Source organism: Cnephaeus nilssonii (genome assembly GCF_951640355.1).
Source record: "Cnephaeus nilssonii genome assembly, chromosome: 10".
Taxonomy (NCBI): domain Eukaryota; kingdom Metazoa; phylum Chordata; class Mammalia; order Chiroptera; family Vespertilionidae; genus Cnephaeus; species Cnephaeus nilssonii.
Window position 1 is genome coordinate 21,148,415 of NC_137081.1, and position 25,921 is coordinate 21,174,335.

Below are 25,921 nucleotides of genomic sequence, written 5' to 3' on the forward strand. Positions count from 1 at the left end.
GTTTGCCTCCAGCTCTCAAACATTTTCGTTGGCTGTCGATGAAAGCCTGTAGGCCCTAGATGCTGTGTCTACATTCCCAGTGCTCTGACCCCAGAGAGCTCAGGCAGCGAGGCTGCAGAAATGCAGCAGCGGGACTTAAAAGAAATCTAACAAATGCTGTGTCGGCGTCACAGGGGGTACCTCGAGGTCCACTCAAGGCCACCTCCTCTGAGGAGCCCTCCCAGGTCACTCTAGCTAACAAGAATACCTCCCCCCACCCCAATCTCAGAGCACGCGCCATCCATGGGACTCATTTGGCACCAATGGCACACCCTCCAGTTGGCCGTTTAGCTTCATTTTTTTAGCTCTGTCTTCATTATTTAACACACCCATGTTTGCCTTATCTTCTCCCACTGAACTGTGAGCTCTCCGAGGTGCCTCGGACCTCTCCTCTGCCTCCCCTCTGAGCCCAGTATGGTGTCCCACCAAACAAGAGAGTCCAGGCCCTGTGTGCGGGGGTTGTGCAGTTTGGAGAGGGACAGGAGGCCACTGGTCCCACCTACCCTCCATGCCGTCATCGCGATGCCCGTTCAAGTTGTCGTAGGAATCCCAGCGGATGAGGGGGTCAGAGGTGTTGTAGTCCACTGACACACTCGGCCCGTTCTCCAGGTGTTCCATGCCTAAAAGGATGGGGAAGGGCGGGAGGACAGTGAGGAGAAAGGAAAAAGAGACACGCAGCTGGAAAAACAGAGAAAGCCAACACGATCCCCCAAGGATGCTCCCTACGGGACTTCTCATTTTCTTGACCCGGGTGGGGTGGGAGCAGTGGCTTCAGTTGGACGGAGAACCCAAGGGTCTGATTTCTTGCATTCTTGAAAAAGCTCATACCAGGTCATAGGGGTAAATCAGGACAGGGCACTAAGGAATGAAGACCCCCTCCCCCAAGAGAAAGCTGGGGGACCCTCTGCTGAGTTTTTCTTCTTTCTTTTCTGTGTCCTAGGAGCAGTGCAGAGAGACCAGAGTCTGCCCCTGAAGTCAGCAGGAGTGTGGGAGAAGCAGGGCTCACAGCCTTGACATTGAGTGGACACAAGGTCATCCAGGCCATCTTTCTGCCCCCAACTTCAGAATCTCCCCACTCTAGGTAGAAAGCTGAGGGGAGAGACAGAATCCCTCCTACACATCCAGAGAAAGCCAAGAATGAAGACAGCACAAGCTGCCAGTCAGACATTCTGGGGTGAGTCGCCTCCTTGAGCTAGCTGTCCTTTCTTTAATCTATCCAGAGTCCCCCTGTCTATAACCTAACTTCATATCCTCCCATTCTGTCCTCAGATAAGATGGAGAACAACTGGTCTCCACATATAACCAGTCTAAAGGCTTAAAGGCTATTATTAAATTGGTCTTCTCCTCTTCAGGTTGAATCACCTCAGTTCTCAGAAATGCCTATCGTTTAGCCAGCACCTTGGAGTGTCCCCTCAGCCACACCCTCCATCCTCCATGGCCCTCAGTCTCTAAATATAATAGCATGATGACCTAATGGACTAGAACAGTTTATCCAACCCAGCGCCTCTCTGTCTGCTTTTTTATTTTTATTACCCAGAGATTAAGTCACTGGTTCATGTTTAGCTGGGGGTCCACTATGATACCCAGATCTTTTACTGTTGGCCTGCTTTTCAATCACAGGTAACTTGACAATTATAGAGAAGATCAGTGGGAAAATGGTGAAGGAGGGGTGGGAAAAGGCCAGGATAGAGGGGAGGAAGTGAATGGTGAATGGATTCTAATTTGACTTATACCTTGAATTTTCTCTGGCCCATAAGAAAATACAAATTCCACCTTGCCATATTCTGGAAATCGATCATCTGAAAAAGGAGAAAGAAAAACAAAATGGGCAATCAATTTCTAAAAAGGACTCCATAAAAGATTTTATTCTAGAAAATATTAAAATAATACACATACACATTGGTAATATATTAAGTTATATATATTATATATATATTTATATATATAAATATATATATATATAAAATTAAGTCTCTTGCCCTCCCTTGACCCAGTCCTACTTACCTGAGGTAATCATTTCTAACCATTTCTATTTCTTGTTCTACTAGTGGTTACCTCTAAGACTCTAAATATTAGCCAGTTTTTATGTCACTATTTCTAGATACATCAGTTTTAAATAATCCCCATTGATTCACCACTATGAAAATGAATAATTTGGCTCACTTATACTACTCCTACCTCCCTTCTTCTAAAGTCTGGTATTATTATCATCATCATCATCATTTATTCTACTGATTACATTTGAAACTTTAAATACTATAGTTAAGCCTCTATTTCTGGACCTGTCCCTTTTTTTAGTATGTTTTTATTGATTTCAGAGAGAAGAAGGGGGAAGGAGATAGGGATAGAAACATCAATGATGAGAGAGAATCATTGATAGGCTGCCTCCTGTATGCACCCCACTAGGGATCGAGCCCGCAACCTGCGCATGTGTCATGACTGGGAATTGAACCGTGACCTCCTGGTTCATAGGCCAACGCTCAACCACTGAGCCACACCGGCTGGGCTTGATCTGTCCATTTTTGACTCCCTCTATGTAGGAGAAGGAATTTGTGCCCCTCCCTTTCTTCCATCTTTCACCAACCCTACCTTTATTGTGTCAACTATTCCTTTATTGTTCCTTGTTAAAATTGATAACATTCATTCTGTTCTATAATTATAACAGCATCTTCTGCTTTTGTTCTCCTGCCTCCAGTGCAGGGAAAGCACATCACAGGACACATCCTTCTCCTGCACCAGCCAGACTACACGAGGGGATCATTCCCCTCCTCCTCCAAGTCCCAGCCCCGCTCTCTGCTCCCTGCCTGAGCCCAATCTAGACACAGATCATCATACACTGTGAAGTTATCAAGGATGGTGTCCACTCCCTGGGGCACCCATCATGCCTGTCCATGTCTATCACTGCAGGCATCACTCTGTAGTATCATGTTTGTGTGTCTCATTCTTCCATAAGACTGAGGTTATGGACACACTCTTTCTCATTGCATCCCCAAGGTCTAGCACACGCCTGGCACATATAGACACACAAGTGATGCTTGGTGGATGGATGGATGAATGGATGAACAGATGAATGGATGGGTGGATTTGGATGGGTGGGTGGGTGGATGGATTGATGGATAGGTACATGGATGAATACATGAACAAGTGGGTAGGTGGATGAGAAGATGGATAGATTTGGATGGGTGGGTAGATGGATGGGTAGGTATATGGAAGGTAAGTGGATGGATCGACGGATGGATGGATTAGTGGATAGGTAAATGGATAGATAGATGGATTTGGATGAATGAGTGTATAGATGGATAACTTTAGATGGGTGGGTGGGTAGGTGGGTAGATGCACAGACAAGTGAATAGATGGATGAATGGATAGATAGATGTGGATATGTTCCAGTCCTGAATATGATGTAGATAAAACCTCAAAAGAATAGAGAAAAGAAACAAAGGGAGACATCCCCTTGACCACCTCCCCTTCCCTCAGAAAACAGTTCCCCTTCACTGCTACCATACTCCCCGCCCCCCCCCCCCATAATTGCTCTTCTACCCTGTGATAGAATTATCCCTTGCTAGGTCTACCTCTCCACTCAATGAGCCCACCTTTGAAGGCATCATCAAGGTCCTCCTTCCCAAAGACAACTCCCAGGTCATGGATGGCGCAGGTGTGGAACTGCACACGGAAGATGACGTCTCGGGCTGGGCTCCGGAACTTCTTGTGGTAGCACTTCAGCTGGGCGAGAAAGAGAGCAAAGCCCATCAGGCGCCCACCGGTGTGAAACCGGGTCCCAGGGAGCTTCTTTATCAGCTCCAAGACTGGGCCCCCCAGGCTCACCCCAAACCCAGTGAGGGAGAGGTCACCAACACAAACAGGATCTCAGAGCCTCTGGGAAAACTTCTAGAAGAGCAGAGAGTTGGAGGCTAGTCTTACCCCATGGGGACAAAACTGCCTCTCAAGAATTTCCTGTATACAGATCTGAATGGAAAAAGTAGGAGTGGATTTAACTTGATGGAGGAAGGGCTGAAGCTAGAATTGAGGGAGTCCTTGTCTCCAGTAAGAAGCCAGGAGGTAAGAGCTCCCACTGGGAGACATTTCCCTGGAGCTGCTCCAGAATTAGAGGTAAGCCCAGCGGAAGGGGCATCCAACTCCGAGGCCGGAGAATGCACAAGCATTGTCAGAGGCTGCAAGGCCGTGCGGGAACCCTGAGAGCCCACAACACTAAGGCTGGTGGCCCACCAGGAGTGAGGTCTTGTCTGGAGAGGCAGGAGGAGCGCAGGGAGAAAAAAGGGAGAAAAATAAACGAGGAGGAGGGGCTAGAGCCAGAGGGGCAGCGCTCACCAAGATGTCTCCCTTCAAGAGCAGCCCAGGCTCGATGGTGATGCAGATGCTGGTCTGGCTGTCTCCTTGGACGTTGCTGTGGGGGAGAGGCGGGCAAAGAGGCGGGCAGAGGGAGAGGGGGGCCGCTGGGGGGGCAGGCAGTGTTTTTCTCCCTGCTGCCTATCTGCCACCAGGCTACTGGGAAACCTTGCCGACTTCATCCCTTAGCCCTCTGCTGGAAGAGATTCAAGGCAGCCACCACCACCACCACCACCACCACACACACACACACGCACGCACGCACGCACGCACGCACGCACGCCCCTGCTCCTGGTCCTCAGCCTCGGAGCTCTGGCATCCGGGACTCTCATTCCCGTGGAATACTTACTAGATGCCAGATGTGTAAACAGGCTGCATGGCCTGGTAGATCCGGAGAAATGGCCGACACCCTGTAAGGAAGGGTGGTGTTAGCTACAACAGTAGGAAGGGTGGGAAGAGGGAGAGGAGTGAAGGAGGTGGGGGAGAAAGAAAGGAGGGGGAGAGAAAGGGGAAGGAGAAAAGACTAAGGAGAAATGGAAAGAGACGGAGGAAGAAATACTAGCTTTTCATCTGAAAAGCATTTTAAGTTGACAAAAACATTTCCCCATCCGCTATCTGCCAGCAGGTGCTACAAGTATCAAACCCATTCTGCAAATGAGTAGACTGGGGCTAAAGAAAGCTCAGGAAGGGGTGCCGTTGAGACTCCACTCCAAGCCTGTATTTTTACCATGGCTGCCTCTTCAGAGAAGGGGAAGGAAGACAGGAGGGGCTGGGAAGCCAGAGGCTGGGGTCAGTACCTCCTTTAGACTCGAAGTTGGGGATGCCGTGCATGATCACATGGTGCAGAAACAAGGGCTTGTTGTTCATTTTGATGGTGCCAGAGAGCAGGCCGCTGAAGTAATGCACGTACCTGGAGCAGGGACAGGGGCAGCTTCAGCCAAGGAGGTCTGAACCAGAGCCGAGCCATCCCATATTCTCTTTTCCACCATAACACTGCCCTAGGTTGCCTGCCCAGCCCCCCACCAATGCCCCCAAGCCTCCAGGTAGCTGGTGTCTCAGCCCAGCACAGTCCTCCCTTGCTGTCTGGAGTTCCAGGTAGGGAGAAAAAGCAGGTTCTATGTGACCTAGAGCTGGGTCAAGCCAAACCCCCTACTTGGGGTTCTCCAGCACCCCCTGGTGGTCAACATGAGCATCTCTTTCCTGCTTCACTCCCAGCCCAGGAATCTCCTGCTAAACCAAAATTCCTCCCACACATCCCTGACAGGCATCTTTCAACTGCTCACTACTACACAAGACAGGCTGATCCACTATCAAATAACTCTGACACCCTTATACTGAGCCCAAACCAAGCTGACATTTATATACCCACAGACCCTGGATCGGCTCCACATAGTCCCACCAGCCACATGACACTCCAGCAAATAGTAAGAACATAATAATTATAGTCTTTCACTTTTTTAGATCATGCTAAGTGTATGAAAATCCATCTAGAGCATTTCATTTGGTGTTGGAAGATATCTAACTTCCACTAAGTACTTTTATCTCTAGGGTCAACATCTACCAATTTTTTTAACAAAGATCTTGTTAGAAGAATGGAAGGATTAACCTATTCCCACTCCTTCTAAGCAGAAAGAAAAAATTAGGTTCAGAAAGGCCCATTAGCCTCCCAAAGACACACAGCAAGAACACACAAAGCTGAGAGTGAATGGGGAGAGAAGGAAAAAAGTCTGAGTCCAATGCACCTGCCAGAACAGAGGCTAATCCTTCCACCACTGGCCAGCACTTCCTCCTTCTCTGACTGGCCAGAGGACACCAAGCTGAACCAATCAGAATGCATCTGAGACTCCGGAGGAAGCCAACATGGGCTTTTGAAGTGGGTGAGACCAGAACCCGCATGACCATGATAATAGTCCCCTCCTATATCTTGACACCCTGGCCCATCTCCAGGCCTGTGGGCCTCTGTCCCTGGGCCAGGGTGGAGCCACTTAGGACAACCCTAGCAAGATAATCTGATGGGCAGCACCAGCTCCTATTCAGGCCCCTGCCCAGCCCCCAACCCCATTACTCAAAGCGGAAACCTGGAATGGCGGGTTCCTATCAGAACTTCTGATCGTGCCAACAGGATGTGTCTGTGTGCTGGGGACAATGAGTCCGGGGGTGGGGTGACAATGAATGGGGGAGCTGCAGGCCAAGCCCCTCCCTCCCTCTGCCTGCCCTCTTCTCCTCAACGGCCTCATTCCTTACCAGTGACACTGACAAGAAGGCGGGAAAGTGGCAATGAATGCCTGGTAAACCCAACAGTTGCACTTTCACATTTGGGCACAAACAGAATTACCCACCCATAAGCAGATGTGGGTGCAGATATGAACTGCAAGGCAGACACAGATAATGTACACACATGTGTACACACACACACACACACACACACACACACAACACACCAAGAACTGTGGAATCCCTGCATAATCCTATTCCTGAGAGGTAACACTGATCCCCATTCTCCAGGTTTTCAGCTTCAGAGATGTGACTACTCGGCCTGCTCTCTCCAAGCCACGTGCCACTATAACATCATGCTCCTCTAGTTGTACCCCTTATCCTTCAAGGGCAAGGGCCAGACTCGTGACCCAGGCTGACAGCCATAAGTGGCAAGCCAGGGACTGAGGAGAGGGTACTTGAGTGACAGCTCTTCCCTCCCTGAGACTTCTTCCCTGGGAACACTCTCATGGACCCAGAGCTGCTGTGTCAGGCAGCCTAGCCAGAATTTTCTGCACATAAAGACATCCTGTTTCTGATCCAGCTGACCTACCAGCTGTCTTGTGCCAATTGTAAGATACTGCGTTGCCTGAGGACTCACTCATTTCTGCTAGGGCTTCCCGCTCCAATGGCGGAAACCATCCCCAGCAGTGCCAGCACACTTCTAGAAAGGCAAGCAAGGTACGAGTGATGTGAGTTGGGGACACCCAACCCGGAGAGTCTGGGAAGCCCACAGACATGCAGCGAGGGGGTCCTGCTTGCCAAGTGTTCCTAAGGGCTAGGAAAGCAATGGGACCCTGTGACCGCCCGGCCTAGACCCTGTACCCCAGCCCTTCACTTAGATGCTTCCTTCTCCCTTCTCAAACCTCACCTCACACGACACCTTCTCAGAAAGGTCGTCCCTTTGAATCAGCCCCTCATGCCCACTGCCATCACTCTCTCGCCCATCATGTTCTGTTTTGGTTTACCCCCTTCAAAGCACTTCTCACTCTCTGAAATGACCGTGATGGCTAATTTCCATGGGTGTCATCCACCAAAAGGTAAGCCCAAGAGACCTTGCCTGAGAGATTTAGCACCATAGCCTTAGTGTGTAGCCCAATGTGACACATCAGACAGGTGTGATGGGCCCACAGCTCTGGCCACACAGGGGGAAGGCCGGAGTCCAACTCTCCAGTTCTCCACTCGGCCTGGGTCTCCACCATTCTGGCTCCCACTCACATGCAGCCCCCCAAGGCCCACCTGATCCTGACACTACCTGTGCTTCCTGTGAATCAGACATCACTAAACAGCATGTCACCCACAGAGCTGAATCCAGGGGGAACCCTCAGGATGGTGGATGGCACAGCCAGGGGGTAGGTCCCAAGTACATCTGGCTCTGCCACTACTCTCTGTGGACCCAGGCATGTCACATCCCTTCCCTCTGGGCTCAGGCTTCTCTCCTGTAAAATGGGGATGCCCTGGATTGTCATGTGGTAGGTCAGCATTATTCAGCTTTGGGCTCAAATTCCCCTCCTCTTAGAGGTATTCCCTGACCATGGTCACTAAAATAGCCAAATTCCCCTCCCTTCAGCTCTCACTTCTGCAGCGCTCTATCCTCTTTCTTTCCTAAGACTAATCACGATCTGAAATTGTCTTGTTTGTGTAGTTCCTGTGTAATGTCCATCCTTCTCAATGGAGTATCACCTCACTAGGGGCAATGGATTTTGTCCCATTCAACTAGCTATCTCTAGCGTTTGGAGCATAGCAGACTGCCTAAAATTTGCCAAATGAATGACTGACTCAGCCCCTGCCCTGCTTCCTGCCTGGGCTGTTGTGCACTCCATTGAGACCACGTGGTTGAGTGCCCTCGATAAAGTTTTTAAAGCACACCCAGTAAAAAGTGACTGTTATCGAGAGTGCATGTGACCTCCCAGGCAGGTGGCAGGGACCTCGGCTTCCTGTAGACTCCTCCAAACACTGAAGCGATCCTGCTTCCAGGACCAAGAATGGCACTGCCTCCTCATACAATCTGCCTTCTTATAGCCGGACCAATGTGTCCCCCACCAATGCCCCCACTGCTCTTTAGTACCAGCCTCAAGAGCCAACTGCCCTGCCCACTTGTGGGCACACACACAACTGCTCATGGGCTCACCCACGTCCCTGTTTTTAGACCCCTCCAGACTGGCCCCTGAACATGCATATTTAGTACACCCCCACCGAGGCATGCTATTCCATCCCCCGTGGGTCCATGAGGCTAGTCCCCACACATAGCAAGCACACACGTGTGCACTGGGCTGTGTCCCACCTTCTCTGGGATGGCTGGCCAATGGGTACAATCTTATCCTCGTAGAACCGCTTCATTGCAAACCGGTCCAGTGCCTGGTCGGCGCTAGGGGGAAAGACAGGTGGTCAGAGGAGCCAACATCCAAGTGCACAAGCCTCTCCGGCCCCTTCCCCACTCCCCAGACCTGCAGTGCCCTGCAGCCACCCTGTGCGGAGGTGCTTTCAGGAAAAGAGTGCCCTGGCATTTCGCGATCCTGTGTGCTATACGGGGGCTTTGGAGCCAGACAGCTGGGAGCCTAGCACTAGTCCACCACTTCATCACTATTCTTAGGGCAGGTTATTTAACCTTCCTGAAAATGATTTTTTTTTTATTTCATGTCAAATGAGAGTGACAGTTGCCTTCCTCAAAGTTTGTTATGGTGATCAAGTGGGCTAACATCTCTAAAGAGCTTGGCGCTTGTAGGCACATAGTAGGTGCACAGCAAGTGCGCACCAGTAAGCAAAGATTAGGCTAAGATGGATTTCTTAAAGTTGTAAAATTGCCATCCATCAGAGCGCTCAGAGAGATCACTTTAAAATGTAGTGACCGATCCCATAGCTTGCCCCTTCTTGACTCTCCCAACGACTTCCCATCACCCTTAGAATAAACCCAAAGTCCTTATCAAGTCCTCCAAGGCTTGCCCCTTCCAGCTTCACTTCCTACTCCTCATGCCCTCACTCACTCAGCTCAAAACATGCCAGCCCCTCGCATGGCATTCCCACCGCAGGCCTTGTCCCTTCCTCCTCTCTCTGCCTGGGAAGTTCGCGCCCAGACTTTATGTGACTCAGCCGGTCCTGCCCTCCTCCGCCTAATTCAGGTCTCTGCTCAAATATCACCTTCTCCAGAGGCCTCCTCTGACCCCTGTCATGCTCTGGTCTCCATTCTTTCATAGATCTTATCACCTGCTATTACGGATATACTTGCTTATATACTTAGTGGCCTGGCTCTGCCCACTGCTGTATCCCAGCACCTAGAACAGTTATGTGGATGTTCGGTAACTACTGTCGAGAGAATAAGCCAATGAGTGGATGGATCCCTCTGCCTCTCTGCAAAATGGAATCAAAACAGGGCACTGCTGGTTTACTAGTCTTGCTCCAAAACCCGTAAGTGGGAACGGGCCCTGCTGGCCGGGAACAGGGGGATGGATGAGATAACCCCCAGACGGTTCTGATGGACCCAGACCTGATTCAGCATTTCCTTCGGACACCCTCCCTGCTCACCCAGGAAAACAGAAGGCAGTTTGGCAAGAAAAAGTGGCCCCAAGAATCTGGCTGGATGAGGTATCTACAGATGGGCCTGTCTCCCAAGGCTGGGCAATGGGGGATGGACTCTCCTCTCTCCTGCCCTCCACACACAGGCTCCTGGGGTGTGATAGGCACCTTCCTTCCTCATCCTAAGACCTCACGCCCTCTGTCTTTGTCCTCCCGCCCCAAGGAAGGGAGAAATCATGGGTGGGTCAATATGCAGAGAACGGGAGGCTCGGGGGCCCTCTTACCTGGCTGAAATGTTGCTGTAGTGCATGTACGCGGCGATGACCACTCCTATCCTGCCTCGGTTTCCCTGAAAGAGCCCCCAAACCAAAAGCCTTTGTTTCTAAGGCCGGCCTACTGCTCCAGTGCCCATCCGGAGCCTTGGAGGGAAGCGGGCAGGGGCTGGAGAGAAGGCTGTGGTTCTAAGGGAGACCAGGAGGAGGAAGGGGATATGGGGGAGGAAGGGAGATAGGGGAGGGATGAGGGTCGGCGCTGAGTCTCAAAGAGAAAAACACAGCTGATCACTCACTACACTTGAGGGCCCCACACTTCTTGTGGGGGCCCCCGGGATAGGATCTATCATCCCTAGAAAGGAGAATACACAGACTTCCACATTCACACAGTCCAATGACACAGGCCAGGAGATACCCTCATCCAAGGATACATTCACGCATGGGCATGCACACACACGGACACACACACACACCCTGCAGCCGGCTCTGACCTTGTTGTGTAGAACGACGACATTGTGGGGGTCTGCGTTGAGCCAAGTGTCCATGGCCTTGCAGACACTGCAGATCTTCTCCAGGGCCGGGGTGTGGAGGTCAGGCCAGCCAAATTCCAGTACCTGTGGCCCAAGACAGGAGTGAGAAGTGGCAGAAGCCCAGAAGGTCAGCCAGGGCAGTGGGGGCAGCACACACTCCACATGCTAGTACCGGGCAGTGGCCACCAGCGGCTGGGCCTTGGTTCCTGCCCTGCCTATCAGCCCAGCTGGGAGGTGGGGGTGTGGAGGGGTAGGACAATGGCCAGGACCAGGGACCCGGTGCCTGAGTCTCAGCTCTGACACTGGCTTGCTGTGGAGCCCCGGACAGTCATGGCCCTTCTCCTAGCTTCAATTTCTCACATGTGGAGCAAAACAAAGGCAAGGTCCCTTCCACATGACTCTGACCTCAAAATGTGATGGGGCCCCAGCACTGCCCCCAAGCTCTGCTCCCACAGACAACCCCAAGGCCTGGCTCAGGGCAAGAGGGCAGAGCAAACGGTTCCTGGCTGTTCATGGCTCTTTTCCAGGCCCTGGCCACACACACCATTGATTTTTCAGGCCAGCCCAGAGAAGCTGAAGGAGACAGAGGGCACATATGAACCGCAGTCTCCAGCTCCTCCAAACTTTTCTCAACTCACAGAACTTTACAGTAAAAGAGAACTTCTGCTTAGAAGGGCCCAGAGAATATACCTAATCCAGCCCGTCCACTTTCAGAGGTGCAAACTGAGGCCCAGAAAAGTGTGTCACCTCCCCAGGGTCACACAGCGACAGGCACCAGAATCCAGGAGCCAGCAGCAGGCACCATGCAAAGCCCGGCCCATAGCCCACAGGGTGAGCAAGTGAGAGCTGGCGGTGGGGAGGTCCACGTCGGCCATTCCCAGCCAGTTTAAATCCAAGATACCTTTCAAAGAAACTAAGAATCTCACAGCTCCAGCCTCACCCAGAGATTCTAAGGGCTCCCCAGGGGAGGCAGAGCTGGGTGGAAATCACTGCATCGAGCTTTGCTTTCTGTAGTTCGTATTATGGAAACAATGAATAGATTTCTTTCCCATTATCCAAGGAGAAGATGGCACTGTAATAGGCTTTGCAAACTGTCACAGCACTTTCCCTAAGACTCTGACGTGGGACCCGAGGAGCAAGGGGGACTGTCTGTTATCTCCCCTCCCAGGCGGGTGGACGCTCCCACCCTATTCGGCATGCGCTCACCTTGGCGTGGAGCTTCGTGATGTCAGGTCTCCGCTCAGAGAGGTTGAAAAGCTAGAAGGAAGAAATGATGGAAAGGCTCACAGGCTGCTCTGGCCCCTGCTGGAGATCCCACCCACACATGAGCTGGGATCCCAGACATACACACTGAGCAACAGGAACCCAACTATAGGTTCTCAGGATGGGAGGGGGGCGTGGTAGAGAGGGAAGAAGTATAGACTCTCAGCCACTCCCCTCTGTGAGCAGACATCCAGAACTAAAGATGAGAAGGGGATGGAACCTGTCTCGGGTCCCATATTCATTATTGGCCTTCTCTAGTTTCCATTCCACAGGTGGACTTTAGAAACTCACCCCTTGAAGATGCAATGGCTCTGTGGTCAGACACCCTCCATCAGAGGAGGCAAACTGTCCTGGGTGGGCCCTCTCAGACCCTTGACATCCTCTCCCAGAAGATGTTCTCCGGCACCTAACCATAGCCCATGAGAATCCCCCAGTCTCTGAAATTCCTGTCTCCACCTCTACCTCATTGCCTGGGAAACTCAAAGACCACTATGTTGTCTCCTGGGGAGAAAAGAGGACCCCACAGTCTGGAATAGGCAGGATGGAGGGAGGGTGGCATAGCACAGAGTCCCATGAAATCCTAGACTCCCGAAGTCAGGAAGGACCGTAGATGGCTTCCAGTCCACTCTTGAGCTCCATAATGGAACACGCTTTATTATGTGAACAACAGCTACCACTCGAGTATCCACACCCTGTCATATCCATGCTAAGAACTTTACATCTACCAGTTGGCTTCATTCTTTCAACCACCATAAGACATGGGTAGTATTATTAGACTCATTTTACAGATGGGGAACTTAAGACTTAGTGAGGGCTAAGTGTCCAAGATCAGCTACTTAATAAGCGCAGAGCCTGCATTCGAACCCAGGACTTTCTGATGTTTCAAACCAGGCTCTGAACAGCATCTGACACAGCTGATGGATGCGTGTCTGTAGTGGGTTGAATGGTGTCCCACAAAAATTCACATCCCCCTGAACTTCAGAATGTGACCTTATTTGGAAATAGGGCCTTTGCTGATGTAAGTAGTTAAGGATCTGGAGATGAGATCATCCCGAATTTAGGGTGGACCCTAAATCCAATGGTGGTGTCCTTATAAGAAGAGGAAAGGACACACAGAGTCACAGGAAAGAAGGAAGGCCCTGTGACGACGGAGGCAGAGATCAGAGTGATGAAGTTACAAGCCGAGAGCCATCACACATGCCGGAGCAACCAGCAGCCAGGAAGAGGCAAGGCAGGTTGCTCCCCTACACAATTCAGATGAACATGGCCCTGCCAATACCTCAATTTGGACGTCTAGCCCCCAGAGCTGTGAAAAGCTAAATTCCATTGTTTTAAGCCACGGAGTTTGTGGTAATTTGTTACAGCAGCTCCAGGGACCTAATAGAGCCTCCTACAGCCACCTCTGCTCACACAGCCAAGGGCAGCCCCTGAAGGTTGCACAGACTAGTCTATTGGTCCAGTCACATGTACCTCCCGGTAAAGTGGACCTGAGCCCTCCTATGGATCTGGGATTGGCCCAACCCCCCAGTCGGGCCTTCCTGACATGAGAGGAGACCACTGGCGGCCACTTCACCCGCATTTGTTAGGTGACTCTCCTGGGCCAGGTACGGTCCCCATGTCAGCAACACAAGGTCCCTTACAATGCCTCTGCCACACTCTGCCTTAAGACTGCTCAGAGGTGCCAGCAAGGTGCCAGCTCCACCACTTCCTGATACTGTGAACTTAAGCAGATACTCCACCTCTCTGAGCTCTAACAAAACCTGCTTTCTAGGCTGTCCTGAAGGTTAAATATGCGGAAAGCAGTTGGAACAAGGCCTGGCTTGTAGTAAGCGCTCAATAACATGAGCTCTTATTGTTATTCTTTCCTCCCGGTCAACACACACACATGTACGCACATGCATGCACACATACACATACACATGCACGCACGCACAGCAGTGAGGTGGCAGGCAGAAAGGGCAGAGGGGCGCTGGGAAAGTGGCGAGAGGCCCATCCTCACCAGGTAGTTGCCTCCATGTTTGGACTTGAGCATCTGGGCCACCTCGCGGAGGTTGCTCCGGAAATGCTCCTCGTTGGCTGTGCTGGGGAAGGAGACGGCGATGATCCTCTCTGTGACATACACCAGGTCCAGCTCACAACTGTCCTCCATGGTCTGGCTCACACTCATGTTTCTGGGAAGACTAGCAGAGAAGGGGTTCTAGATCAGAATCTAGTTCCCCAGGGCAAGGACCAGATATCTGCACCCCCTACACACTGTGCATGGCCCCCATATCCAACTCAGGGGGGTTGGTTGCTCCCAGACCCAGAGCCAAGGTCAGAGGCTTCCTCTGGCAAGGCCAGTGCAGCCAGCAAGGCCCACCTGGGGCTGAAGAGAAAGAGCTGGGCAGGGGCTGGCAAGGATCTCAGGCTGGGTCAGAACCTAATGGTGATGACACCAATCCCAGGTACCCATCAGTTCTGTCAGCACTGCCTTCACCCGGATCCTAGAGGTCAGAGCCAGGGCCAGAGCTGGCTAGGAACCCAGGAGCCCAGCTCTGCCCCCTGACACACTGCAGCCTGCTCTGGTAGAGTGTCTCCAAGGCTCCTGGGACAGCTCTGGAAGGGGAAAGAGAGGCTGAGCGAGTGCTCCCCAGTTCCTTGGCTGAGTATTCTGCTGCCCTCCTTGGCTTTGGAGCTGTGGAGTGGGCGGGAGGCCTCTCGGGGGAAGGGGCAGTTCAGGTGACACCTCACCTGGGCTCCAGGTGAGCCAGACCACAGCACACATTCCAGCCCTCCCCGGAGGCAGGCCAACTCCTGCCCTTTGTTCCCTGACTCCATCCCTACCTCTGGCAGCTCTCACCACTCCAGCGCTGTGTGGCAGTGGCCTCCCTGATTGCTAAGGGCCCAGGAAGCAGAGGGTGCAGAGCCCCTGACATCCCAGCACCATCTGAGCTCCGTGGAGAGTAGAGAGCCACCTGAACTGGGCACTAGGTGAGGGAGGTAGGGGCTCACGTCTTGACACCTTACCCAGCTTCTCTTCCAGGGGGAGGGTCCAAGGGCCCACTGGGGTGCTGATGGGAAGGGGAAATGGATCTTGAGACACTGGGATTCCATTCTGAAGCCCTGTAGCTTCTGGGGGCACCTCACATGCTCCCCACCCCGACACCTGCTTACCCATCAGCAGTCTCCTAGTGTCTGGCTTCCCCTCTCTGTCCGAGGTGGACAACACTCACATTTCATTTTGATAACCTGTCACTACAGTGGGGTAAAGTTGAGATTGGAGGGCAGCAGGAGGAATACCACCAGGGTATTTCAAAGTGATTGGGGCAGCACTGGGGACCCCAAGAAGTAGGGCAGAATCCTGGTCTCCACCAGGTTAACTCTGAGCCCAACTCTAGATGGGGTCTGGAGATGGGGGAGCCGGGTGATGTGAGGCTTCTCCATGGTGGCAATGACGGGGACCAAGTGGTGGAAGGGCCGGTGGCTGCAGTAAGGTCCAGTGTGATTTGAGCTCTGAGCCCCGGCCACCCCTCATCCCCAAGATGAGCTTCTTTGAGGTGGGCTCCTACCTCAGCTCACTGCCTGCGCCAGGCAAAACAGCGCCACCGCCTGACCACCTCAGTACCGCACTCCGCACCCGCCCACCCAAGGTGCTTCTGGGCTGTAGGGGGAGGAGGGGATCTAAAGAGCAGATCAGGTGGGAGGGCAGCAGGCGGCTGGGGGTTTCAGCCACACTCCAGGTCCCCTCTCCCTGGGACCCCATCTTCCTGGGGCCAGATTCTCACTCATCTCTGGAGCCTCAGGGGTGAAGGTGAGACAGAGAGAACCAGAGAAGCTGGACGCAGGGACAAGAGGCTGTGTCAGCGAGGCACCAAGGCCCCTGTGTGACCCCTAACAAGCCACCTCTGAAACTGTTTCTTCATCTGCCGAATGGGAATAAAACACTTACCTTGCAGGGCTGTTGCAAGGACTAGATGAATCATGCAGGCACTTAAAGAATTCGGCTCAAGGCTGGCTTCCAGCTAGAACCCAGAGCATGACCCTTTCCAAGCGGCATCCACCCACACCCTCCAGGGAGGGTGCCACGGCTGCCCAGGCTTCCTACCACTGGCTTTATGACTTCGGTCTCGGAGACCCAAAGGCATGACTTGCCAGGAACTCCCACAGTGACCTCACCGCCAGGACCCCCACCCTGTGCCCCCCACAGGCCAGGCATACCTGACGGGCTGGGGATGAGGCTGGACACTCGGGGTGACTCTGGTGGAGCCCTGGAAAAGAGAGAAGAGAAGCAGCATTGTGGAGGAGGCAGGCTGAGAGCTGTCCACGGGCGCAGTCAGGGTCACAGGCAAACGCAGATCCACTTCTCCTTTCTCTGCCAACATTCCAGCCCAGGCACCCTAACACCACAGCAACAAAGCAACCCAAAGCCAAGAGCAGTCTATGCCAATTCCACGTGAGGGTGCTTGCGAGCGTGCGACCCCCCCCCCCCCCCCCCGCGGCGAGGAAGGAATCCCAATATTGAGAAACGTGCCACGCCTGGGCTGGTGCCATCTGTACTGAGCACACACTCAATAAAACAGTTACTGACATTGGAAACTCATTTCATCTCGATTCACTGGCCATCGTAACGGTAACCCCGAGGGGAGGATACAGACGGCAAGCACGAGAGAAGGAAAGGCGAGTGATGGTACCCTCTCTCCAGCTCTAAACCTTTCTCCTCCGACCATCGCCATGCCACACTCCTCTTCCTTAAAGCAGCGACACGCGTCGTTCAATCAGAGGTTTAGAAACAGAGCAGCCAGGCACAACGTGCACCTACGGAGAGCGGCTCAGGCAGCAAATCGTGCCCCCGAGGACCCACCGCCCATCGTCGGCGACCCCCTCACCCTCTCCCATTCCCAGGGCTGTCAACTTATACAAAACCGGGCGAAGGGACCCAAGTTGGTGTCCAAAACATGCCAGGGCTCCCGACGACACAGTGAGGAAGCCCAGGCTGAGTCCCTCAGCGCCCCGCTGGGCAGCCTTCCTACTTACCGCTCTGAGCCTCTGGAATGTCACATGTAAAGTGGGGGTATAGATTGGTTTGAAAATGAAAAGGAATTACACATAGAATGGTGACACACACTGAGTGGCCAGATTATTATGGTCTCTGAACGCATAATAATCTGGCCACTCAGTGTACTTCTCTTGAGTACCTCATTTATTTGATATCAAAGATACTATAAATCGTGCACCTGATCAGTTTTCCCCTTTGCACTGGCTGATAGAAAGCTCAGGGCAAATAGGTGGTTGATCTCCAGCAAAAGTCTAGAATACTTTTGGTACCCATTTGAGATACAAATACACTGAGTGGCCAGATTATTATGTGTTCAGAGATCATAATAATCTGGCCACTCAGTGTATATGTGGTTACTGTTATTACATCAAGTACAATTAACCCTTTGCACTCGCTTGCTTTTTTCTCGATTCCTTTATTCTATTCGGGATTTAATTTTTTAAATACCCCAGATTTTACAAAGCACGGCAGTAGAATAAAAAACTGGAGTTTCTTTTCATACAAACTTATTTATTTGGATTTTTTTATATTTCAAATTATTGATACATTCAAAGAGTAATTTTAATCTCGACATCCGAGTGCAAAAGGTTAAAAGGGCAGTTAGGGATACAATCAAACCTCCACCTCCAAATCACACCCCCGCATCACTTCCACCACCAACCGCCCATCCTTTCAGCCACCTCACACGATGCAGAATCGGATACCCAACACCCAGAATCCCAGGCCCAGCCAAGCCCTCTGAGCCCATTGGCACTGTCCAAATATTCATGGGCCTCCCAGGAAACAGCCTTTCCCAACCGCCAAGTTGCAACCACTTCTTGGAGGAGACAGGACCGCAATTTGCCAACGAGAGGGGAAACTGAGGCAACAGTGACTCACCCCCAAGTCCTGACGACTGGCAGGATTCACCCTCAGACTTCAGGCTTGACCCCCTTCAGCCCTCTCCAGGCCCTGCAGAACCTCTGAGGTGGGAGGGGGTGGGCTTGGAGGCCCAGCTCCCAGCTGAGCCCAAAGTCAGGGCAGCCCCGCTAAGAGGACTCCCCATCCATCAGCAGGGAGCAAGCTGCACCCCGAGTCCCCTCTGCCTGGGCTCCCACCCAGCCTGGAGCAGCTCGGCCTCGGCGGGCAGCAAGAGGAAACGCCAAGTGGGGCTGTCTGTCGGGGCAGAAAGTTTCTGTCTCCGCAGCTCTCCTGGCCCTGAGGACTTGGGCTTGCATGAGTCAGGCGTTGGGGGGGGGGGGGGGCAGCGGGGGGGTGAGGAGGGTTGTGTTTGGTTTTCAAGCCCCAAACCAGGCTGTTCCAAAACTACCCACCCAGCGGAACGCAGAAACCCAACACTTCATCTCTCTCCACTGCGCTGGGCCCTGACGAGGAGTCGCTGAGCCTCCCCAGGCCGTGGGCCCTGCTCCAGGCCTAGGGCCACCCCGCTATAAATAGCCCCTTGGGTTTCATCTGTTACGGATCCACAGCCACGTTTGGAGGAGGCCACCACAGCTGCTTCAAACAACTGGAAGCCACAACTGTAGCCAAGGCTTGAGGTGAGGCCAGGACCACAGGTCCAGGCACAGGGAGCACAGGGAGACCATGGGATACTGAGATGGGCCTGGCAGGGGGACTGGGGGGCTGAGGGGGCCTGGAGCTTCCATGGCACAGGGGTGAAAAGGATGAGCAGGGCAGGAGAGCTGGCTCCCGTTTCCCCCCGCCCCTCCTTCCCAACGTTACAACACTCCACATTCCTTAGCCTCCCCACCCCAAAAAAAGCCAGGGAGGATAAATAAAAACTTGGCCCCAACCGAGTCTGGCCCTACCACTTCCAGAGGTGATAAGGCAAAGTCCAAGCCTGCTCTCTCCAGCAGGCCGGCCAGGGAAGGGGGGGCGGGGCGAAGCTGCCCTGAACAGTGACCCCACCAGAGGATGGGGACGAACAGCTGGATGGTCATCCGCTGATGAATCACTGGGCTGCCCTCTAACTGATGGGGCTTCCTGTTTTCTGCAAAGTTGGGGGGCATGTGACACTCGCTGGCAGAAAGCAGACGTGCACGGGTGACACGTCCGAGTGTCAGTGGACACAGAGCCACAGGGAGAACCAGAGAACCACGAACGGCGGGGGGGGGGGGGGGGGGTGCCGGGGAGCAGGGGGGGCTGTGAGCAAACACAATCTAACGCTCGAGAAAACACAGGTGACCTCACACACAGGGCTGGAAACGGGCGTTCTCCAGCGTGCCTCAGCATGCAGGCCGTTTTCAAGAGGGCTGGGGGACGGGGGAGAGATGTGGTCATCTCTGCCACCCAGCTCCGTGCTCGCTCCCTTTCTCAGTAAACTTTCACTGAGTGCTGCAGGCTGTGCGCCTGGCAATGTTCTAGGCACCAGGGGCCCAGGGGAGGAGGAGCCCTGACCTCAGAGAGCTTCTATTCCATGAAGAAAGGTACTCATCACTGGAGCCCTGGCGGCGGCAGCCCCTCAGTCTCAACTGAGCAATCTGTAAAATGGGTCCAGCACAGTTTCATGTGATTCTACATCACTGACCTGTTCCAATAAGAGCCCTTAGGGAAAACTATCAGAGGGCTCTACAAAGAGTACTACAAAGATTTTATTTTGAAAAGAAAATTAAGCTCTCTGTCTGCCTGTAATCCCATTCTTTTCCTCACTGAGGCTCTCAAAGCTCTCTATCCACAGGGCTTTGAACTTCCTCCCAGCCCCTACCAGGACATAGATCAATAATAGGACTTTTGATCCAATTCCCTGTGCACCAAGAAGAACTCTCCCCTATTGTTGTCACCAAAATAGTCTGTCCTTTGTTGAAAGGACACCACTAACGGAAATTCCACAGCGTCACCAAAACAGGGTCCTACTTCTCTTACTACCGGTAAGTTCTTCCTGGTGTCTAACCCTCACCCTTCCTACCGCAGGTCCAGCCAACCCTTTTTGCCTTGGTCCTCGCTGCTGATCACCGCTCAGCCGTTTCCGAGCGCTCAAAGACTATGACCCTATGCTCTGTGATCAACCTTCTCCCCATACAGCAAGGAGCGGAACGCTGGGACCTGGGTGGGGTTGGTTAGAGCAACCACTGTGTGGGAAGAGTCCTGCCTTCCTTTGAGGTCCACAGACCAAACACAACAGCCCTGGACCAAAAGAAAAGCTGTTTCCTGAGCCCCAGTCCCCAGGGGGCACAGTTGGGAGGAGGGTGTGTAAGCAATATCAGGCAGCCAGAAATTGGTGACCAACCTACGTCAGGAGCCCATCCCCATTCCTATGTCTCCTCTGAGGGCAGTGGCCACCCCTCCCCCAACACCAGCCCCTCCAGCCACACCCCTTCCTCTCTCCTTCCTGCCCACCAGCCTGGGTTTTTCCAAAACAAAGTGCGACACAGCACACCGTCCACGAACTCCACTGCACACCAGCCGTCGGAGGAAAACAGCCATTCCTGCCCTGAATCCTGGGCCACGGGCCAGAGACAGGAAAACAGCTCAAAAAAACAGGCGTATTGTCCCAGCGGCAGGCCCAGAACTTCAACCATGTCACCTTGAAAGCGGTCCCTTCACCTGCGGCAGACTGCAGGGAGCCCACCGCTGGGCAGGGCACTGACTCAGTCACCCTGAGGTCATCCAACCCACAGCAGATGTCTGGGACCTTAAACTTAGGTTTCCTCTCCTTCTTTGCAGTACGCAGGCCATTCTGGAACCTGCTTTGCCTTTCATGCACTCCTTAAACTAGACTAACAACCAAAACACCGCTGGTCTCTCCTCCCATATCCAGACAGGACGCCACCCTTACCACCCCTTACACACACATTCATCCCAGACCAACGAAACTTTCTCCTAAATAAAACCTCCAGTCCCAATTAAACAGCCACCTCTTTCTTCCCCAGGACTAAAGTCAAACACACCCTCGTGTCAAAAAGTTCTTCATGATGTCTAACTTCACTCTCTCCTACTGCAGCTTTACCTTCCGGGGTCCATCAGACCCAGGCTGGGATGTGGGAGCAGCAGCTCTAGGTGACTTACAAGAGTTTGTAGACCATTGGCTAAATGTCTTGGTTGACACACCATCACCCTGTCCCCCCACCAAGGATGGGAGTCCTGGCAACACCAGATCCAAACAGTGGTCCCGGGAAGAAATGGAGAAGGCACTGAGGCATCGAGCCCCTCCAAGCCTCTGTTTGCTTATCTACAAAATGGGGCCACGGCATCTGTCATAGGGGCTGTCATGGGGATCAAAAAATACCCAGCCCAGCTCCTGGCCCTCAGTCAAAATAGCAGTCGTAAGACAGCTACCATTCATTGAGCACATATCATGTGCTTTGCGTGCATTAAGCTAGTTAATCCTCAGTAGCAGGTACACAAAAAATTAATTTCTCCCCTGCACTCCAGCCCCAGAAACATCACAAACTCGGACAAGGGCCCCTCTCCAGCACGTGTACCTGTGCTCGCAGGACCCCTCCTACCTTGAGCAGAGCCTTCCCCACTAATTTGAGAGGCATGTTCCCGCTCTTCCTGAGGACGCCTCCCCTCGCTGTGCAGGCTGCCCCCGGGGCAAGGAGGCAGTGGCGGTGGGCTCACCGCAGAAGTGCTGCCGCCTGCAGAAGCTGCCTCCTGCTGCCCCAGCACCTCCCTCTGGGCCCTCCCCACCATGGGTCAGGCAGCTGTCAGATGATAGGGCCTCATGCCATCAACAGCTCCCCCTGTGCCAACCGCCAAAACCACTCCCTGTTCCTCTGCAGATCAAGGCGGGCAAGGATGGAGAGGCCAGCAGAGGGGCAAATTGTCAGAGAAGGGAAGGAAGAAAAAGGTCCAACTCTGTCGGGCATCAGCTCCTGGGGTGTGAGGACAAGTCCCGCCACAAGTATTGCCCAAAGCAGGGTCGTGGGAGAGCCCCCTCTGCCCTCCTCTGGGTCCTTCCACTTAAGAAATGTGCTCACTGACTTGCAGCAAAAATGCATGGCAGTAGGAGCGTGGTGGACCAGTCGGCCCACCTTCCAGGTTCTTCCTGAATCAATGGCACTTAAGCCACACAAAGGATTCTGCATTTTTCTCTTTCCAACGAAGCAGAGCATGCAATTCCCCAAGATCTGATGACCCTCTAAGGGCTCAAGAGTCCCTCTTCATCTCTACCCTTGGTCCTACAGTGTTGACCATCCTCCTTGGTGACTGCTCACCCACCACCCAACCAGGCCTCACAGAGCCCACCCTCCTCCCACTCCCACCCTGGCAAAGTGATGGGCAAAAGTGCTCTGAACCCAGCTGAGCTGGAGGCCAAAGCCAAGGCTGAGGCCCAGTGTATAAGTAGATGGGGTCTGCTCACCCAGCCCCTCCTCCCTGGCTCAGCAACTAAGCTGGGCAACCCTGCCTGCCCTCTGGAGAGGAGGAAGGGACACCCCACCAAACAAGAGAGGTGTAAGATATTACCCACCCATCCCCAGTCCTCCTGAGCACCAGGGGCCCAGCCACATCCTTCTCTACCCCTCCCCCCCATACTTACGTCTTCCTCAAGGCTTTTCCGAGTGTTCCCACCCCGGAAAGTTCCTTCTCCCTGGAGAGAGAGACACAAGATAGTAAGAAAGAAGAGTCAAAGAAAGTAATCAAAAGGCACTAGGTCTTTCACTAGTTTGGCAGGGGTGGGGGGGTCAGAGGATTGCAGAAGGGCCTGGGTGGGGTGGGGTGGGGTGGGGTGGGGTGGGGGAGACTTGGCTGTTTAACATTTCTTTGTCCACTGAAGGCCTCTCAGAGTTAATCAAACCCTCTTCTCCGTGTCTCACGACAACTCTGGGAAATATTATTATTCTCATTTTGCAGATAAGAAAACTGAGGCACAGACAGGCTCGTGATTTGCCTATAGTCACACAATTAGGAGCTCGGAGGGGTTAGGATTTAAACCCGAGTCTTCCGCTCCAAGCCATTCAACACCAGCCATTGCTGGAGACACCTCACAGCTGCTAACCTCAGTTCCCACTTCAGGGCCCACGGACTTTTTCCTCTTCCTCCTCCTTGCAGCCTTGAGATTGTCTGTTTCTCTGCTATGTCAGAAAGATCTATTCAGAAAGATCTGCCTGGCTTTCTCAATTCCTACATATTTAATAAAGAAACCCATATTTAACCACTGGCCTCGCTCTCTCCGCTCCCACCCCTGCCTCTCCTGCTCGGCCTGCCTAGTTCCCCAGCAATCCATTTCCAAATGCACCCGCTCCCAACGTCACCCATGGCCCCACCACTTCCCCCAAGTTCCCCATATCTACTCCAGAAGGATGTCCCCAAACACATCTGTTCACTTTCCCCAAATCCATCTTCCGCTTTCCGGCCTCCCAGGCTGCTCCCCGCCACCCCACCCCGGAGCCTGCTGTCACTCACCGTGTCCACTACATTCTTTGGTGCACTCTCCGTGTTGACAGGCTGTGGACAAAGGGAAAAGGCAGTGTGAGACCTCAGGACAAACGCCCCCAGATTGGCTCCCTCTCCAAGGCCGGTGGCCATGTGGGCAGAATGCTTTCAGGACATGACACCAACCCAAGATGGAACCTGGCTGTCCCCAAGTTGGGAGGCACAGTTTGGAAAATAAAAAACTTCCTATTGGTACTGTCAACATCTACCTGGACAAACATCACCCAGGCCTCTGGCTCAGGCAGTCGCTGACGGTTCAAAAAGGAACAAGGAGTGAGTAACCGTCACTGTGCCAACACGCCAGGCGTTTTCATCAAGACCATCTCAGCCACCACAAGCACCTGTGATGTAGGTACCATTATTACCTTTTTTTTTAAATCCTCACCTGAGGATATTTTTTCCATTGCTTCTCAGAGAGAGTGGAAGGGAAGGAGAGAGGGGGAGAAAGAGAAAGAGAAACATCATGTGAGAGAGACACATTGACTGGTTACCTCCTGCACACAGCCTAACTGGGAATGGGGAGTAAACCCGCAACCCAAATACGTGTCCTTGACCCAGAATCAAACCTGGGACCCTCCAGTGTGCAGGCCAACACTCCAACCACTGAGCACACCAGCCGGGGCCCATTGTTACTTTTGAGGCCCACTTTACAGATATGCAGAAGTTAAGTGAGTGGCCCAAGTCAGGAACTACTAATGGGGACAACAGGATTTGAATCCCACCTTGGGCTCTGCGCTTCTCCCTCTTTGTCTGAAATGGCAGCAGCCTGGGATGAGAGGCCTGTGGGTTCTAACTCTTCAAGGCCTCCCCCTTCATTGCCCCTGCCCCTTCACAGACCTCAGTTTTCATGCCCAAAAGCTCTGCTCCACCCAGACCTACGCGCTACATCCCTTTACTTGTTCTCACATCCAGGCCTTTCCTGGTAGAACGAACAGCTTCCCCTCTTTTCCTACAAGCTCTCCTCCTCCGTGAAGCCCTCCCTGAACACCTCAGCAAGGAGGACTCTCTCTCCCACCTCTCAACTCCAGTACATCTTTCTGTCAGTGCCATTTATCTGGTCATTGGCACATGAATAATCATATCATGGGAATATGTCTTTGTTTTATTTGTGATTCTACCCCACCTGCCTCCAAAACATATTCAAAGCAGCATTTTTACAAACTCATTTGCCGTATCCCTCATTCCAGGGCCTGTGATTATGGCTAGCAGGCCATCAATAAACACTTGTGGATTGGTCCTGTCCCTCGCCCCAGTGCCACCATTCCCCTGCCCGGACCAATAGAAGTGCTTCCTGCTAAAGGCAACCTGAAAAATAGGCTCCTAGGACTCCCCCAAAACAGGAGAGAAACTTCCCATTCCAAGGCCACCTCCTGACCAGTGTCTAGGGCTCCATTTCCAACTCAGCAAAGTGGTTAGTGGGGCCCCTGAACCATGCAGAAGGACGTGAGGATGACTGCCAAGGTCATGAAACAGGCCTCTGCCGAGATGAGTGTGGGCCCAGTTAAGACAGACTGTCTCAGGATAGGAAACGCCTGCCCTCGCCCCAGCCCGGGACCTGAGGGGCAAGCTGTTTGTGTCTGAAGACAGAGGAATGGACAGAATGACCACTGAGAGGGTCTGGCGCCAGGGAGAACTGGCCAAGGCGGACATGGAGGAAGAAGGCCGGCTAAGCTGAAGGCAGCCGTGCTCTTTCTGGAAATGGCCCAGACTTTACCCCTCCTGCCTGGAAAGAAGACGGGTGGCTGAGGCCAAAACTTCCTTCCAGTGGATGAAACCTCCCGGGAGTATTTCAGGGCCAAGGCAGCTTAGGATGGATAAGAGAGGACAGGGTCCAGGAATGGAGTAGGAGTTGGGGAGGCACATCAGGAAGCCCCTCTAGCCCTCAGGTCGACTCCCCTGGAGTTTGAGGATGGCTCTGGAAGAGTAAATGACACATCCCATCCCGTCCCAGCCCAGCCACCTCCAGAGCCCCCGCTGCTGAACCACAGGCCACTGGGCTGGGGGCAAATGAGGCCCCCTGAAAATTTCTGGCCTTCTGACCCCCACTTGTCCCTTTGATCCAGGGCTCTGTGATGCTCCCATGAAGAGACCATGGGCTGGGCGGGACCACCTCCTCTCTGGGGGAAGGAGGAACACACCTGGAGGGCAGACACAGACGCCTTCTATATGCAGAGTCTGCATAGCAGAGCAGAGATCTGAACCCAGCTCTCCCAACTCCAAAGCCCTCACTCTTCAGTCTGCTGAGCCAGCCTCTCCAGACAGGCTGTTCAGAAAGGACAGCAATGGGGTGAGAT

At 53.0% G+C, this 25,921-nt stretch overlaps 1 protein-coding gene across 7 annotated transcripts in view; it reads right to left on the bottom strand.

The window, feature by feature from the left end:
* Positions 1–25,921, bottom strand: part of TNS1 (tensin 1) — a 218,472-nt gene that overhangs the window by 72,659 nt on the left and 119,892 nt on the right. For 6 of the 7 annotated variants that reach the window (XM_079782334.1, XM_079782331.1, XM_079782332.1 and 3 more), the window contains 14 exons: positions 23,598–23,639; positions 22,732–22,782; positions 16,415–16,464; positions 14,217–14,397; positions 12,161–12,211; positions 10,916–11,038; positions 10,437–10,501; positions 8,924–9,007; positions 5,184–5,296; positions 4,736–4,796; positions 4,369–4,444; positions 3,633–3,762; positions 1,773–1,838; positions 543–659 (listed from right to left, as the gene is read on the bottom strand). In XM_079782334.1, the coding sequence (XP_079638460.1) occupies positions 543–659; positions 1,773–1,838; positions 3,633–3,762; positions 4,369–4,444; positions 4,736–4,796; positions 5,184–5,296; positions 8,924–9,007; positions 10,437–10,501; positions 10,916–11,038; positions 12,161–12,211; positions 14,217–14,397; positions 16,415–16,464; positions 22,732–22,782; positions 23,598–23,639 (1,210 nt within the window). Of the gene's footprint in view, positions 1–542; positions 660–1,772; positions 1,839–3,632; positions 3,763–4,368; positions 4,445–4,735; positions 4,797–5,183; positions 5,297–8,923; positions 9,008–10,436; positions 10,502–10,915; positions 11,039–12,160; positions 12,212–14,216; positions 14,398–16,414; positions 16,465–18,131; positions 18,465–22,731; positions 22,783–23,597; positions 23,640–25,921 lie in introns of those variants that run through there. The other variant, XM_079782335.1, reaches the window with a different exon arrangement.